This window comes from Eutrigla gurnardus, assembly GCF_963514095.1.
Source record: "Eutrigla gurnardus genome assembly, chromosome: 23".
Taxonomy (NCBI): domain Eukaryota; kingdom Metazoa; phylum Chordata; class Actinopteri; order Perciformes; family Triglidae; genus Eutrigla; species Eutrigla gurnardus.
In genome coordinates this window covers 10,733,215-10,750,019 of record NC_139934.1, presented here as the reverse complement: position 1 = coordinate 10,750,019, position 16,805 = coordinate 10,733,215, and the positions used below count along the sequence as shown (strand labels likewise).

General features: G+C 44.0%; 1 protein-coding gene across 2 annotated transcripts in view; it reads right to left on the bottom strand.

Annotated features, from left to right (window-relative positions):
* The window catches only part of arap2 (ArfGAP with RhoGAP domain, ankyrin repeat and PH domain 2), a 95,570-nt gene that overhangs the window by 24,656 nt on the left and 54,109 nt on the right, over positions 1-16,805 (bottom strand). For both annotated transcript variants that reach the window (XM_084003645.1, XM_084003646.1), the window contains exons 15-18: positions 13,178-13,303; positions 5,700-5,844; positions 2,433-2,535; positions 1,714-1,912 (exon numbers count right to left, since the gene is read on the bottom strand). In XM_084003645.1, the coding sequence (XP_083859771.1) occupies positions 1,714-1,912; positions 2,433-2,535; positions 5,700-5,844; positions 13,178-13,303 (573 nt within the window). The remainder of the gene's footprint in view (positions 1-1,713; positions 1,913-2,432; positions 2,536-5,699; positions 5,845-13,177; positions 13,304-16,805) is intronic.

The window sequence follows — 16,805 nt, the reverse complement described above, 5'->3', positions numbered from 1 at the left end:
GAGACTAAATGACAGACAACGCAATTAAGGATAAAATGAACAAAAGCCAAAGATTAGAGCGTTCGCTTTACCACCAGTATGAAAACGCTTTCAACCGGTTTGGAGAAAAGATTTAGAGAACGATCAGACTTCTGCCAGCCTGGAGTAAAAAAAAAAAAAAAACAGGAACAGACTGCAAAGAGCTACTGATGCGGTTTGAAGCGCTGCATGTTGGGAATATGTGGTGATTTTAATTGAAAAGTGTATTTATTAAATCCCTCCCTGCTACACAGGGGCACCTTTCATGTGGTGGTGTCACTGCAGAGAAAATAACAGTTAATCCCATGTCACAGACTGTGATTCCTAAAGGGATCCTTTCACAACCCGCCCCCCCCCTCGACACAAAGCACAGTCCCTTCTGGCGCCGACGGCTCCTCGGCTGTGACAAATATGGTTTCAGAAAGCAAGGGAATAAAAAATGAGCACTGCTGCAGTTCTTTATCCCGCCCAAGGTGAGAAGATTGGGCGGCACTTTGCACGATTTGATCCACGTCAAGCTGTAAATGAATTAAAAAAAGATCCATTGATTCCCCCCCCCTCCTTCTGTCCGCACATCGCACCGGAGTGATCGATCGATCTGCTGGAGTGTGTGTGAACTTTTTGAGCCCGTGACTCCCCGTGCCCCGTGACTGGCAGCTTCCCGCCGCTTCCTTAGAAATGACGTAATAAAGTTTTTAATACGCTGAACTCGTCACAGGATTCTTCCTAAAACCAGACCTTCACACCACATTCTGGACCTGAATCCTACTTTGTCTGATTCTTAAAGTCGCACTGCGTCATGTTAACCTTAACTGACCTTCTGACCCCGGTTGCTTGCGTGTATCCTGTGACATCATTCTGTAGAATCATACATGCAAGGAGGCTGAGGATTGGTTGTTTTTTGGAGGATTTTCCAAGTAGAATAAAAAAAAAGCAAGAAATTATAGCAATTCCCCACTTTGACTATTAATCACATACAGATGTATTAGTCATTTTACAATTGTGTATCAAAGCTATTCCACCAGGGACTGTTTGCTCAAACTGTGGCAATTTAAGACAGAGCTGAGATTAATGTATTAACCAAAAAAAAATTGGTTTACGGTGTTTGTTATTCATATATTAATGTACAGTATGTGCCCAGTGAAGTCCCTGGGCAAAATAAATTAATTTCCTTGGATTGCTCACAAAGTACTGCAATATACAGAACAAACTATATATTTTTCTCTGAATACTTCATTATGAAAAAGTGGGGGCCGCACTACGCGTATTCGAGGACTTGACATTCATAAAAGCAGATGTTCTCTTTGAATGTGTGAGCTCGTTACAATAACAGAGCATTGCATTATGGTTATTTTTGCAGCCTTAGTGTTGCTGGGCTAGCATGTGTCTTCTAATCTGCTTACAGTGTGATTTATTTCTACAGTTAGTCCAAAAAAGCTTGTAGGGAGCCCTCACCTATGGGAGTTTGGAAAGTGTAATGTGTGCTGCTGCCACGGAGGAAATCATCTGAATAATCCTGAAGGGTGATACCTGGTTCACATTCATTTTTTTGGACTTGTACAAGAAAAAGACTCCGAGGATGAAGACTGTGTTTTAATTGGATTAACAGTTTGTCAGAGAAATACCTGCGTCGAGGGAAAGCATAGAGAGAGAGAGAGAGAGAGAGAGAGAGGACACATATTAATGCATGCTTACTGAGCTCCTGCAGCTGTTTGAGTTGAAGGACTTCCTCCTCTCCCTCCTCTTCTCCCGAGCTGAAGTGCAGAGCGGAGCCTTGCAGCACAAACCAGCCCACCCTCCAGTAGTACAGGTCGTGGCCTTCTTTGTAGTGCAGTCTGCCAATCAGCTCGCCGCCTTTCTGCACAAGTCCCTCGACTCTGGACGGGACGAAGCACTGCGGGTCGCACAGACGGGGGGGAACGGGCTCGTGAATTAACAAACCTTTGCTTGCAAAACCTCCACAGAAAACACTTCTTTATGTTTGAGGATAAAGCTTTGCTCAGGTTTCCGGTTGAGTTATGTATATTTCCCGTTTCTCCTGCTCGGCTCTGCCAGGTGTGATTCACACTGTAATACGGAGGTGTGGAAGGCCTATAGTACAGATGGAGAGACATATGGACTAATGCAGCTATACCTCCCACTATCTATGACTGGGCTGCCTGGGATTAAAGAGATAACAAAAAGGGAATAGTGGACATATTTATGTAGGGTGTTATTACAACATCCTGGCAGCATGTGGGGGAGAGATCGTAGGACTACTTGTCTAACTAAAGTAGTACAGGCAGCACCGGGTGTATGTGTGGCTAAACAATTAAAAGTACGGACGTGTAGTATTTCTGCAGCACGTTTGCACCGTTTCTTGCAACGAAAAACAAACTTAAAAGGAGAGAATGAGTGCACGCCGTGTGGTTCACCTTCGTCAGCGCCTGGATCCAGTCGAGCTGCGTCTCCTGTGTTTCAGCTCCGACGATCAGGACCCGCTCCGTCTGCAGGTGAAGCTCCACGGTGAACACGGCCCTGCAGGAGACACACTGTTAGCCGTCCTGAATGGAAAGTGTCCTCACACACACCTGAGCAGGAAACACCCCTTCTCTACATGTCTGTGTATATAATATATAATAATCATATTTCGATTTATTTCGAGACATTCATTTCGATTGCGTGCTATAATGCAATGTCGTCCAGATATTCACATTTTGCCTGGCAGCGGCCGTGAATGTGCTTTTCTACATGTGTCGACCCGTCAGTCACCATTCACTCCCCCGGGTTATGAACAAAAAAATAAAGGTATACATGTGTATTAGGTTATATACACACCACCTTTATAATCCTAACTCCCACACTCATTCATCCACACACTCTCGCAGGCAAAACCGCTGCTGTCGGAAGCAAAAAGGCAGCTATTAATCTTTGTTGGTCTTTCTCCTCCTGTTGTGTCTGCCTCTCCCCCCCCCCCCACCCTCTCTCTCCATCTCTCTCTCAGTGTGAAGGTGCAGAGGTCAGAGTATCACTATCTTAATGGTTTGAACACACCGCCGAGCGGTGGCCTCGTTTCCATCGGCGCGGCTCTAAATGCTACAGCGCTGGGTGTTTAAGGTGGCGTGTCACCGGGGTCAAGGCGGCGCCGAGTCTCCCTCTCTCTCTCTCTTCTTACATGTGTCGAGGGAGCGAGCGAGACGCAGGTTGTTTGTGTGTCCGCCACCCACCCCGCATCCAATCCCCCCCCCCCCCCCCCTCCTTCGTCTTCACCAGCAGGTGTGCAGGCGCTTGTTAGAGGAAGTCCCAGAGGGAGAACGAGGGGATGGAATGGGGGGGGGGGGGGGGGGGGGGGGGGGGGGGCAATAGATGAATGCTGCATTATGAGCGTCCCAGATGGAGGGAGTGGCTGGGGAGAGAGCGAGCTGGAAACAAAGGCAGAGACGGAAAGGTGTTGAAACAATAATATGAAAATAGTGATGAGCGACAGAAGTAGAAGGACACATTCGTGCACTGTGTCTGCAGTTGGACATGCTTGGTGTCCCTGAGCATTATATAGTGGTTGTAGGAAAAGCTACACATCTTTTAAATGCTTCTTTTCAACACAAATCCCAAATGGACTTTAGTATTAGTCGTGTACATATTATTTGATCAATTACGAAATAAAAGGCAATAAAATAGGACATGAAATGAAGAAAGAAGTTACTGCTCAGTCATGCATTCAGACCTGAGGCTAAAACATAGCACTTATATATTACTTTTATTTGATATTACTTTCACTCGCAGTCAGACTTTCAGTTCAATTATTTTGGATAAGAGCGGTATTGATCTTGAATCCAAAATACAACCTCACTTGATTTGATATTGGCCAGGCGAAGGCGACCGCTGTAGACAACTCGTGCTAATTTCAGTGTGCTGTAGTAAAAAAAAAAGAAAAAGTACTTTCTGAGGTTGAGAAAAGTTTGACAAAGCTTGCATGTACTTTTCCTTGTGGAGGAAATCTGCTGCACAATATTCACCAGTGTTTTAAACAAGCACAGATGTACCTATATGTATTTTTGCAGCCTTTTATTTTCACCTTAAGGCTTTCGTGCGCTCTGAGGAAGTCTTAATTCCCCAGCCCTCATATATCTTACCCATCTCGCTGGCACAGTTAGCACCTAAGCCCTTCTAACAGTCTTTTAAAAAAAACTCGGCTATTTTTGTCAGTGCGAGCGAGAAGAAGAAACACTGAGAAAAAAAGAGTGAAATGGCGCAAAAAAGAAGAAGCCAAAAAAGAGGGAATAAGGGAAAAGAGAAGAAAGGCTTGTTTCTGAGATGTTCAGTCAAATTCGAAGGTCAGAAATTATTTAGAAATATTCGGGAAAAAAGTCCCGTGAAAACCTCAACTTATCACCAGCCAACATAACTCCCTTTGCATTAATTCCTTAGGAGTGGGTTTGTAATATTCATACAAACTTTAGCAGACGTATGCGTCGGGGGCCCGAGCCATAATTCACGGTGTCCTCTGCCACGGTGGAATTACACCGAACGCCGCGCTTAATGGAAGCGACACCTACGGCCTCCTGTAGAGCGGCGATAGGCTGCTGGTGGGAGTGTGTCATCTGCATACGTTAATATTCATGAGCGCCAGACAGTCAAGAGGTGAGACGTCCCCGCTCGCTCGGCGCGCAGGCATGCTGGGAACGCTGGAAGTTGCAGAAGTGAGAAGGAGTGAGGCAGAGTTTAATCTAGTGAAACGCACAGCCATTATAGGAGTTAGCGGCGGAGAAATAATGGCTTTTCTGGGGGCGACGCCGTGACCCGTGACTGTGGATTTGTTGCGCTAAGCTAAAAATGGCGCATGTCACCGTTGCTCGGAAGCATCTGTGCACGCGGTATATTGTCATTGTAACCTGTCACGACTGTGTGTGTGTCCGGGTTATTAGAAAGGTCACGGTTTAACTGCCCAGATGTGTTTCTAATGGCGGTATAAATAAAAATGTACAAATAAAAGCATCGTCTCCTCTTCATAACATCTGCTGCTATCATTAAGGCCGTGGCTTATGCTTCAATCATAAGCCATTATCAGACCTCTCGCTCGGGAACCGGAGCGCACCAACGGGAACACACATGCGGCACGAACCAATGGGAGAGGAGAGGGGGGGGGAGAGGAGGGAAGGATCGAGACATCTGTTTCTTCTTAGTGCTTTTGTAACACTTCCAGAAGACATAAAGAAAAGTTTGTTGTCAGAGGAACTTTTTAAGTGAATCATAATCTGAGAAGCGATAGGTGGCACGGTAAACTGAACGGAGGGAGGGCAGTTAAAAAGCTGCGACGTTTCCCTGCACCGCCGCCAAAGTAAACAGGAAATATAGCGCTCGTAAAGCTGTGATGGGTTCTGTTAAATTGAATAATGCTCAAGTTAAGATTATGCTAATGAGACGCATGACAAGGGGAGGAGAAGCGGTGGAGAAGCCACCGATCGCATGTCTGTGTTTTTATGTCGTTGTATGCCTTCTATGTGCGGTAATGTAGCCGAATAAAAGGAGATAAATCTTTTTAAAAAGGCGTGAGTGTCCTCAAAGCAGTTTGAACACTCATATTTACATTTTGACTTTATGGCATTTCAAATAGGTTTTACTGTACAGTAGGTGGTGGTGCTGGGTGTGTGGGTGAATGAGAGCAACGTAAAGCATTTTCAGTGGCACATATGTTTTCATACCCGGCCCCGGTCATCGTCTCGGTCTTGCTGACGGCCAGGCTAACCACCTCGGAGACGTCCACCCGGCCGACCGCCAGCGGGTTACGCTCGCTCTCGTAGTACGTCAGGAAGCCGCCCTCCAATGTACACCAACGACGCGCCATGTCTGAAATATACACAAAGAAAACATACAGACACACAAGATACCCAATTTTGGAATTATTTACTCCAAGTCCTACAAGTAATATTTTGCTTTTTGCTTGGCTATGCATATGTATTGAATCCACAGCGCTGTCGACATAGCGACGGCTGAGCCGGCGGCTAGCAGCTAACGGTGCCAACAACAGCCATGGTGTTGCCGTATATATATATATATATATATATATATATATATATACTGTATATATATAGTGTAGCATACGGTTAGCTAGCACTACACACCAAAGGCTAGTGGTCATACCAGACCATGTAAGGCTGTAGCAGAAACAGTGACCTATATTGCTTATTCAGATTTTTTTTCCATAGTCCCACTTTAAGTACCATATAGTTGCGTTTCAGTGAGTAAACAGATATTTGAATTCTCCTTATGCAATAATGTGTCACTGATCCGATGCACATTTCACACAATTTATACTTTCCTTATGCACCCGCAATTTTTCCGACACGTCTGGAAGGATTATTACTGTAGAGACACGCATTTGCATGCTGATAAAATTTGACAAATTGGCTATTGTTTGTAGAGTCAGAAAAATAAATGAATTAGAGCCTGCTATGTTAGTGATTGGTTTGTGAACAATTAGCAGCACTCCAACCCCATTTAACACGGCTAATGACTCTCCACCAGCTACGACGGCACTACCGGGAAATCGTTTAAAAAGTCTGGAGATAAGATGCCGTGCATTCAGCTTTCACACATGGATGGATGGCCGTGTGGCGATGTGTCGGAGGACTCTTCTTCTTTTTTTTAAAGAGTGTCGTTACACCGAGTAGAAGGTCACACCACCCGAAGGCCAGCTTTTCAAGCAAACGTCCAGAATAAACAGCCAAGATGTAGCGCTGGGGATCCATACTGTGATTAGTTAAAGTACAGTCTTTAAGGTGACTGGCCGACTGCGGCCTTCAATTCCAAATCAACAAATGAGAGGGACAGAAACATCTCATTATTGTTGAATAAAAGATTTAAGTTTGTTCAAGTTTGTTTCAACTGTGTGATGCCTATCAGATGGCTTTCTATCAGGCTCACTATGTACTGTGTAAGGGCACACACACACACACACACACACACACACACACAGAGAGACACACACACCATTTAGAGACTAAGGACCGATCAGATTTCAATCAACAACCGTGATCTCAGTGGAAAAGCTGAAAAACACAATGTCTTTCATGACTGTCTGTCTGTGCCATTTACATAGCCAATGAGCATGAAGTTCATGAAAACATACCTCATTTTGGATTTCACAAAGTCACCGTGCCATCTGCTTTTGTGTTCCGCAAACACACACACACACACACACACACACACACACACAAACAGCCCCCCACCCCCTGTCGCTTGTGACTCCAAAGTTGCCACTGTATTCATCTCATGAATATGCTAATTGTGCTTTCCTCTGCCAACTGAGTGTGATGATTCTGAAGGAACAGATATAGTAAAAAAAAAAAAAAGGAAGTGTCTACAACTGTCTGTTAAAAGAAAAGGGATGTGATAAGCATAGGAAAAAGGAGGATGTCAGTTTTTGCCGTATTCACCCTCGCGCTGCGTCTCCGTAAGGCTCTTCCTGAGTTCGTCTTTGTTTTCAAAGAAAACTATCTGGACAAAAACGGCACATCGACAACAGCAATATGACTAATATCATGTTGGATTCAGTGGCATTTGAATGATCAGTTCTCTCTCTGTGTGTGTGTGTGTGTGTGTGTGTGTGTGTGTGTGTGTGTGTGTGTTTTCATTCAGTCATTACCAATCCGATCTGACAGGACACACTGTTGTCTTGGTGACTGAAGACATCAGCAATTCACGTCCATTAAAAACGGTTATACGGAAAATGTCATGTTCATCATTTCCCACCGGGGGGGGGGGGGGGATAGACAAGTCCTCATCGTGCACAAAGAATCCCTGCAATGTTGCCTTCTTTAACTGAGCAGTCTCATTTGTACCATCTAAGACCCTCGCACAATCATCTTCTTAAGAGGCTCACTTGAGTTCCTGACTGAAGTAAACTGGAAGATGTAACGCCACTGATTACCTTGACATTTTCCTTTAGAATGGTTGCTGTGGTTGCAAACGTTATGTATGGATTGATGGATTGGATTTCGTGAAAACCAATACTTTGGTACCAAGTTGTAGCCAAAACGCTAACATCTGAAAGGGTGCTGTAGTTTTTCCCAGATTTTCCTGTTGTGATAGTAGGGGCGCTAATTAGCGTTAGCGGAGCTTTTCATTGACTTTCATCACTATGTGTTCAAGCTCTAGTCAGTAAAATGCAAGAAAGTCAATTGTTACACAATCATGTGTTCAAATGCTATCTTGTAAAATGTAGTTTTTCGGTGAGAAACCTGAATAAATCCAGTTGTTTGAAGAGATGTTCATGCTCCCCAGAGGATGAATCCTAATGACTTTATTGACCCCTCCATTTTTCATCTAGCACCAACAGTAGATCAACTTGTGAAATACCTCGACATCTACAAAATCCCATGTTAGTACAGCCATTCATGTCTCCAAGAGGACGAATCGGAATTACTTTTGTAACCCTGTGACTTTTCCCTCTAGCACCATCTGCAGGTGATTTTGAGTTACATGTATAATTAAGGAAATCCAGGCACCTTGATGATCTTTGTGAACTTCTTGAGCAACATTATCACGATCAGATTTCAATTTGGACCTTCGAGTCATACAGTTTGGAAAAATCAACCCCAGACCAGTAGTTAACCTGGGGTTGTAACTATATGAGGGACCCATGATGGTTTACATTACCCTTTTGCTTGTAAAGTCTAAAACTATTTAATTAAAACAAGTAGTAAAAAAAAAATATGAAGTGAAGAGCAGTCACAAAGACATTGCTTTATCTCGACTTTCTTAAAACATCAGACATTTTAATAGATATAATTTTGGGACACCCGGCATCCTGTTACTGTCTCCTTGAACAACGCCTGACACTTTATTGTAGCAAACTTTTAATCTCCTCTCAACTCCAAGGAGAAAGGCACTAAAAAATCCCACCGTGAATCCGGGAAGCAGATTGCTACGGACCCTTGGTCAGACAGTTCGGACACATAATGGCCTCACCACTCGGCCAAACAGTTCCTGATGAGTTATCTTAATACTGGCCAGATCACACCCACAAGAACAAAAGCCTACATAAGGCTGAGGACAGGTTGGGTGGGGAGAGGAGAGGCAACGTTTGACGAATGTAATTCCAGATACAGTTATCTCTTTTGGGTTTGATTTGTGAATGAATATTAGGGATTTGGTAACCAAATCCCTCATGCTGGTAGACCGAGGAGAAGACAGACGAGGCTATTATAAGAGGAATTATACGTTTCCGTGGGAGCCTGAGAGTGAAAGAATATCTCAAACCAGGCAGGAAGTTGTACCAATATGACCAAAGACGGAACACTTTCCAGCAGTGCGGCTGTCATTTCAGTACCATAACGACTTCGGGGTAAATGTAGAATAGCTGCAGTGAGTTTCGCTCAGTCGAATGCAGCTATTATTCAGCTACGGTTTTGATTTGTGGCAGAAGTTCCTTCCCCATCACAGCAGTGAATGCCTTTGGATCCCTTCAAGACATTCCACCAGGAAGCCGGCTTTATCACAAAACCTGCACGCATCCTTCTTCATTCTTTGTTTTGGTGCATTTCCTTCGGCGGGTAGGGTACCACTAGCTTCTGCACAAGTACGAGTGCAATGGGGGGGAACAATAGTGCTTGATTCACAATCAAGCAGCTGCGTCCATTGCCAGATGCTCCCCCCCTACACGCGGCAATAGAGCCCGCGGGCCAGCCGTTCTCCGCGGGAGTCCGCAAACCAGCCGCCAGACACGACGCCAGCGGAAGCCAACCGCGGTATATGCCTCCACCAGCTAAATTGGGCCAATTAGCTTGCATGCCGAGAGTCCTGGAAGGTGGAATCTGTCTTCTCCCTTTCCTGGGCTGTTTTTTCCACCTCCTCTCTCTCGCTTTGTAAAACCCGTTAAATGCTCCGAGTCTGCTAGATGAGCAGGTTGATTAGGCTAATCAAGTCATCAATGTGGCAATTAAACAGTCTCGTTCAAGCGGTTGCACGGCCCGAGTTACAGAATAACATATTTACTGAGAAAGTTTGACTCTGATTGTGTCTCCAGCTGCATTGCTCCGGATTTACCCAATGTCCCCCTGAAACTTTTTTTTATCAACATCGCACACATATTTCACCACGCAGTGGAAATAGCCGGCTGTGGCTCCTTCCCACTGAATCACCCTTATCCCTCGCTCGCTCGCCCCACCTCTCCCCCCCCCTTTCCGCCAATCCTCTGCCTATCACGCCATCAGACTAAAATATCTGCGATGAAGACATCTGCTGGACAGCTTGTCAGGGGGGCTGGAAATGGAAATCGAGAAACTGAAGGGATCTGAACGATCTGTCTGTGCCAGAATTACAGCCCACTTCATTACAGGGAGGAGTGGACAGATATGGCATAAGATAAAGAAAAGGAAGAGAGAAAAAAAACACACTATCTGCCATGTATTTCTGGCCTAAGCAGCAGCACTACTCACTCACTCACTAGGCAGGCAGAGCCACAGTAATATGAGCACTCCAAAAGCATATTAGATGAAGACAAATTGTTGAAACAACAAAAATAGAATGACATAAATGTGACTTCTTATGAATCCCAATCATGCAACATCCTTTGACAGTCATTCTAAGCATGACTCATGAAGAATATCTTGCCCCCAGCCTTGTAGATACGGGCTCAGATGTGTGTGATCGATACTGTTGACATAATTGTACTTTTCTCTCTTCTCCCTCACCACCTCCTTCTGTCCCTCTCATCTCGTCGAGTTGCTGTTACAGGCAAAAAAAAAAAAAAACGGAGAGCAGCTGATGAGGAGAAGACGAAACTAATCAGAAATTAGGGAGTCGCATTTCCCTGCTGCCACTCACCGTTTGGGAAAGTAACCGCCGACTGTCTCTCTTCACCTCCCGAGACTCCCACGAGCTCACGGACACACTCGCTTCATGTCAGAGTAGCACTTCACTTCTTCGCGCTAGAATCGACTGCATCAAACTTGTGAATAATGGAGGATAAACCAGTTCGACGTTTATTTCACCAAAAACAGAAGGAATATCGTGTCTTTTCTACTTCTAAATGATATTACGAGCTCCATCTGAAGTGAACAAGTAGCGCAGTGTTTTTATTTTATTACAGTGGACTGGCACAATGATCCCCCCATGCCACCCCGGTCAAGGCCATTACTAAAAATTGCTTGCCAAATTAATTTATGGCGTGCTCTCAATTTAGCTCCCATCAGAGGAAGCATGAAAGCCTATTGGAGTTGTCTCCCGACAAAAAGTTTAAGATGCTGTGGCAGAGTGCTTTTATTAAGCCCCCGACTACGACCTATGAATTATTAAGAACTCGGGTGTATCTATAGACCATCTAACCATTAGCCTGGGAGCGAAAGGCATCCTGGAGTACATTCAAAAATACCCCCATCCCTCCGCGTTCACAAAGTCCTGACAGTGCTTCCTCGTGATTGAAGAAGCTGGAATGCTTTGAGTTCTGAACCCAACCCCTCTGAATTTTTCAACAGCTGCAGCTGCAGTTAAAGCGCCATTAAAAGCACAAAAGCCAAACTCGTACGGCTCTTTATAATAGATGACATAACGGGGGGTGTTTATCGGTCAAAATAATACGAGCACTTATCAGAAGGTGGGACGGCTTTTGGAAAGGTGTGGTACAAAATACACAACGGTGACTCAACAAAACAGTCGTCTGTAGTACAAGGAGAGGTCACTGCTGTTTGTGGAGCAACAAGTCATATTTTGTCATACCAATAAATAGCCAATAGTGTTCCTTTTCTGCAACTACTTTAACATGAGGAATCACAGAGGAAAGAATGATAAAAACAGTTGAGACAAAATCAAATAACGCCCGCCGGCCGGAACAAACTTTCTCGTTTTATAGCTCAATTATGTTTCGGAAAAACATTTGGGAGGCGAGAAACAGGCAGGACAGCAACAGAATCTTGATTTGTGTTTGATTTCTTCCATAGATTATCTGTCTGGCACTACTGTCAGGATACTGTGACAGTTTGGGCAAATATGATAAAAAGTTATTTTTAAGTTACCAACTGCAGCTTTAACTACAAGTGTCTTTGGAAGTTTAGAAAATGTCACTCTTGCTTTTTCAGATGGTTTCTACTGCCCCCAAGTGGCCAATAAAAATAAATCAGATTTAAAGGAAACGTCATTTAAAAAAAAAAAAAATACTGAAAATAAGTCAGAAACCCAAAAGTAAGTATTTTACTTTCAGGTTGACCTCCATATGAAGTGGTTTAGATAAGTCTTATTTTACCTGCGTGATCATCTGACCATTCTCAACAATAATATAATATTATAATAATATAATCCTCCAACAAATTAAATGTAGATGAATTCCATCTCTACAAATAATGAGAATTTCAATAGACACTGGTGAGATTTCTCCCCCCATCTCCTCTAAGGGGCAATTTCCCAGGCCTCGGCCCTGTTCGTTAGCCAGCATGTACAACCACCAATGAGAGCGGAGCGTGTGTGGGTTGATGGAAATGGAGATGGATGTCTCGCCCGAGATGTAGGAGATTCAGCTCGTTCAACTCGTAGGTAGCTTCAAGCTGTCACCGCCACCCGGAAACCTTCTCCTTCCCCCCCTCCCGCATTTCTCCTCCATCCCACTCCTCCACCTTCCCAATAACCTCCTTCCCCAGGGGCAGCATCCAGAGCCGGCTCCTTCTCCTAATTACCCATGGGCCTGAGAAACGCTCCAGCTGTTTGGACAAGTGGGACCGTTGCAGAGCAGGAGGTGCAGCAGCAGCAGCGGAGGAGTTTGGGCCTGATTAAAAGTTTTAAACGGTCTTGTAAAACAAAGTAAGGTGATTCGGAGGAAGAATATCTCAGGTGGATTTAGAAAGGACTCGTGAAGGCTTTCATTTATTTTAAATATATATTTTTTTTAATTTACCCCGTAGCTACTTCCGCAGAGCGTTTGGTGCCGGGTCGTCTAAGAACGTCTCCGCCTGACACGTATTCCCAGAGGCCCAATGCAGAACGCATTTGAAAGACAGATTCATTGATCGTTTTGACTGGACTGTTTGGTGTACGGATTAAACGATTGGCAGCCTGACAGCCGACAGACTGACACTGATTGATCGCTCAGCGCTTAACTGGAGTGGACCTCTGACAAACACGCGGTTTAAATTGCTTACAAATGGATTGATTGGGCTTTTCGCAAAAAAAGCGGAGCTCGTGCTCTCACCGTCTCGTCCGCGATGGTCCGCCGTCGTCTTGGCGGGGCCGGCGGAGATGTAGAGGAAGCCATCCATGAAGAGGGAAGCGTCGGACGGGGAGGCGTTCTCCGACCACTGCTCCAGTCTGGGGAAATCTACACCGAGGGGAGAGACAGTATGAGCAAGGGAAGGGTTTACCCCAATGAATGTAATGGTGGTAGTACCATTTCACCATCACCTATAATATACATAGTAATACTTTTGAATATGCTTTTTGCCTTATTTGGTCCCCAGTGAATCCTAGAATTATTATATGTAGAATTGCAATTTGCACAATTTCAGATAAACTAAAAGGTTAAGCGGGTAATAATTGGGTGAGGAAATTCTCATTTTCAATTTCAAATCAACAATTTAAAAAGCCATTTCATTATGCGGACAAATGCATCGTCACTAATCAAAAAACGGGGCTGTTATTAACTTGAAAAGTGTTGAAAATATAAAATTAAGGATAAAATAATCAGTTTGATGTGCAATGCAACAAATGTAATGCTTTTAAATCAAGATATTAGCAATAATGCCAGATGTGATTCTATCTTTACATCCCACTCTTATTCACATTTAATCCATAAAAAGCTGCTTCAACCAGAAAACATAGATTCATGGTTTCATGATGGCATAGCTTCCCATTATTAAAGTGCTCTTAAGCAACACCACGGAGAAGTTGTTGACCACTATGGATTCATGATTGGCTAACGGCGATATTTAGACAGCTGGGAGCTCGATGGCCGATACAGAATGCAGATAACACTATTGTTTATGTTTTGCAACTGATGAAATACAACAATTAAATAAAAACGGACAAGAAACAGACATTTTTAAGTTATGTACTGTGACATATTCCCCAGTAAAACGCAGTAGTTACAGGGATTTTAAACAAATCCTTTGCATTGTGATATACTCATAACATTTAAATCATGACTGTAGTTAATGGTGTAACGTTGCTGAGATGATGTCAATATGACCAACAGGTGATTTAGACACAGAGGAGAGCTAACTTCCTTTTACAGCAGCGACCACACCAGCGACGACGCCTGTAAAGATGTAGATTTTCTCCAAATAGCATTAATAGGCCTGATTAATCAGTGGACGGACTAATTCCTACCAGATACAAGCTTCAGGACTGTTCACTTCAACCTTTCGTTGTCATGATTTCCCCGTGGACACCATTGAAGCTGCACGGTATTATCTATTTCTCCACAAAAAGAGCGTGAAACACGATCATACAAACTAGTGTTTATTGGTTCATGACATTGTCGCGTGGTCATTCAAAGGCAAAGATAAGATGTTCTGAGAGCATTTCAAGGCACAAACCGCCGTGAACGGGGCTCTGTTGAAAATGAGTTTCATGTCCCGGCCTCCCTTCATCTTTGTCCATTTAAATTAGAAGCCTTCCTCCCTTGGTTTTTTTTTTTTTCTCTCCCTTTCTTCTGAACTTCCTCTTCTCAGCCTTTCTTGCCTGCTTTAAGAGCTCCCCCACATTCAACCTTATCATTCTCAAATTCAATTAGCTTCAATTCTGGGGTTCAATTTTCTGCCAGAGCCTTGGCAATATCTTGCAGATTTTATCATCACTACCTCCAGCTCTCTCATCAAGCAAGGTAAAAGAACTTTAATTGAAACCACTTTTAATTGAGGCGACATTTCCACCCTTTACTGACACCACCTCATCTCGGGGCCCCGGATCGTTCCGGGGGAAAAACAATCAGTTAATTCAACAAGACAGCTCACTCTGGATATGAGGGTTCAGTGTGTGGATGGTGTCAAATTAATGAATTGTGTCCACATGCAAGTTATTAATCTTTGAATTACAATGGAATATTATGAATGCATTAACATATTATTCTGAAAAATGTATTAAAACAATGTCATATGTTACATGTAAGAAGCTAAATGATACGTTTTAAAAGCCTCGTGTTATTAAATGATGATAACATGACCGTAAAGGTTACAATATTACGTCTGTGAGCATACATTATGACAATATAACCCATAAAATATGTTTTTTTTTTAGTTTATGCCATTGTGGGCCATATTACCAATCAGCTTTTTAAATTACTTTCACAATGTTTTTTGCATTTTTACACAAAAAGATGCTTTTTACAAAATGAAGATAGTAAGGATCAAAAATATACAGAAAAAAAAACCCAACAAATCCACCGTCCACCACCATCCGTCTAGCTAGCAGCCATCAAATCTAGCAAGATGCATTGGTATGCACTGTGGTCATTACTAACAAGTGCAATATATTTCTGATGTGATGTCAAGGATGCAAAGCCAATCAGGATAAGGGTGACATAAAGCCTGGGTGACATTAGGCAGCAACATCTGTAATCTAGCTTTGAATCTAACGCGGACAATGTGTCTGCCAATAGCAGTGCCATAAATACACGGAATCTGACAGAATTTAATCAGCAAACTGCAGGGAAGTGTGTAACACACACACACACACACACACTTTCCCTACCACTCAGGTTGAGAGAATGTAAATAAGCCAGTGGCTTGATGCTGTATCAGTTGTAACGAGGTTCTCTCTGTGAGCCTTCTAAACAGTCCCTCTGGGCCCTGAAAGCTGGACTCTCTAAAGATGGGACTGTGATGTCTGTGGGGGCGGCGGTTTAGATGTCTGGCCTGCGCTGATTGGCTCAGTCCCTAGCGATGGGATGTGACATGACAGAGTGCTCAATTAGCCATCTGGTCGCCCACGGCAACGGTCACAAAGTGGTCCCCGACAAGCAGTGGACAGTGGGGTAATCAGTGCCACTCGCTCCCACACACACACGCGTGCACACACACCGACGGTGAAGCCGCACGTAGTGAAACGAGAACACAAATGGCTAACATATGCGAGGCGAGCACAGATAACATTCCGACTCAGAGGCCAGAAGACGACGTCGACGTCGTTCGCACAATTAGAGCAATAAAACTCATTTGTTCAACGAGCTGTTTAGCCAGAGGCCGCCTCCAAACGGAAACTACTTTTTAGCCAAAAAAGGCACTTAACCTTCGAAGTTAGAACCGTCCAGACACAGACACCCCACCATGGCAAACACCTCCATTATATAAACACACACACACTCACCAGCTGCTAGTGACCTCCTGACCATCAGATCAGAAACATCAACAAGCACTGAAGAAACTGGCGGTCCTGCTATGTTGCTAACTACAGGGTGGAATGGAGAAGATGAAACAGAGCCTCTGATTTAACGTCAGTGTGTCTGTTTGTGTGTTTGTGTCGGTGTTCATCTTTTTATTATCCACACAGAAAAGCCGGCTGGATAAATTTTTAATGTGCCGCTAGATTCAGAGATCCGAGGCGTCGGGGATGCTAGGGTGGCGACAATAAAACTGCTTTGCCTCCAAATCCGCCGTGTGTCATTTAAGAAGAAGTGGAATGATGTCAACAGCGAGAGGCATTGCTGTTTAGCTCGGTTTTTTTACGCCGCGATGCCCTCTCGGGTGGCGTGAAGAGCCCCCATAAAACACAATTTACATGTTTACTTTGCTATGTTTACAGGTTGGGCATTAGCCGATGCTTTTATCCAGAGATTTAAAAGGGAGAACGCTGGCAAGGGGTTCACCGTCTTTGCCGCGAGGCGC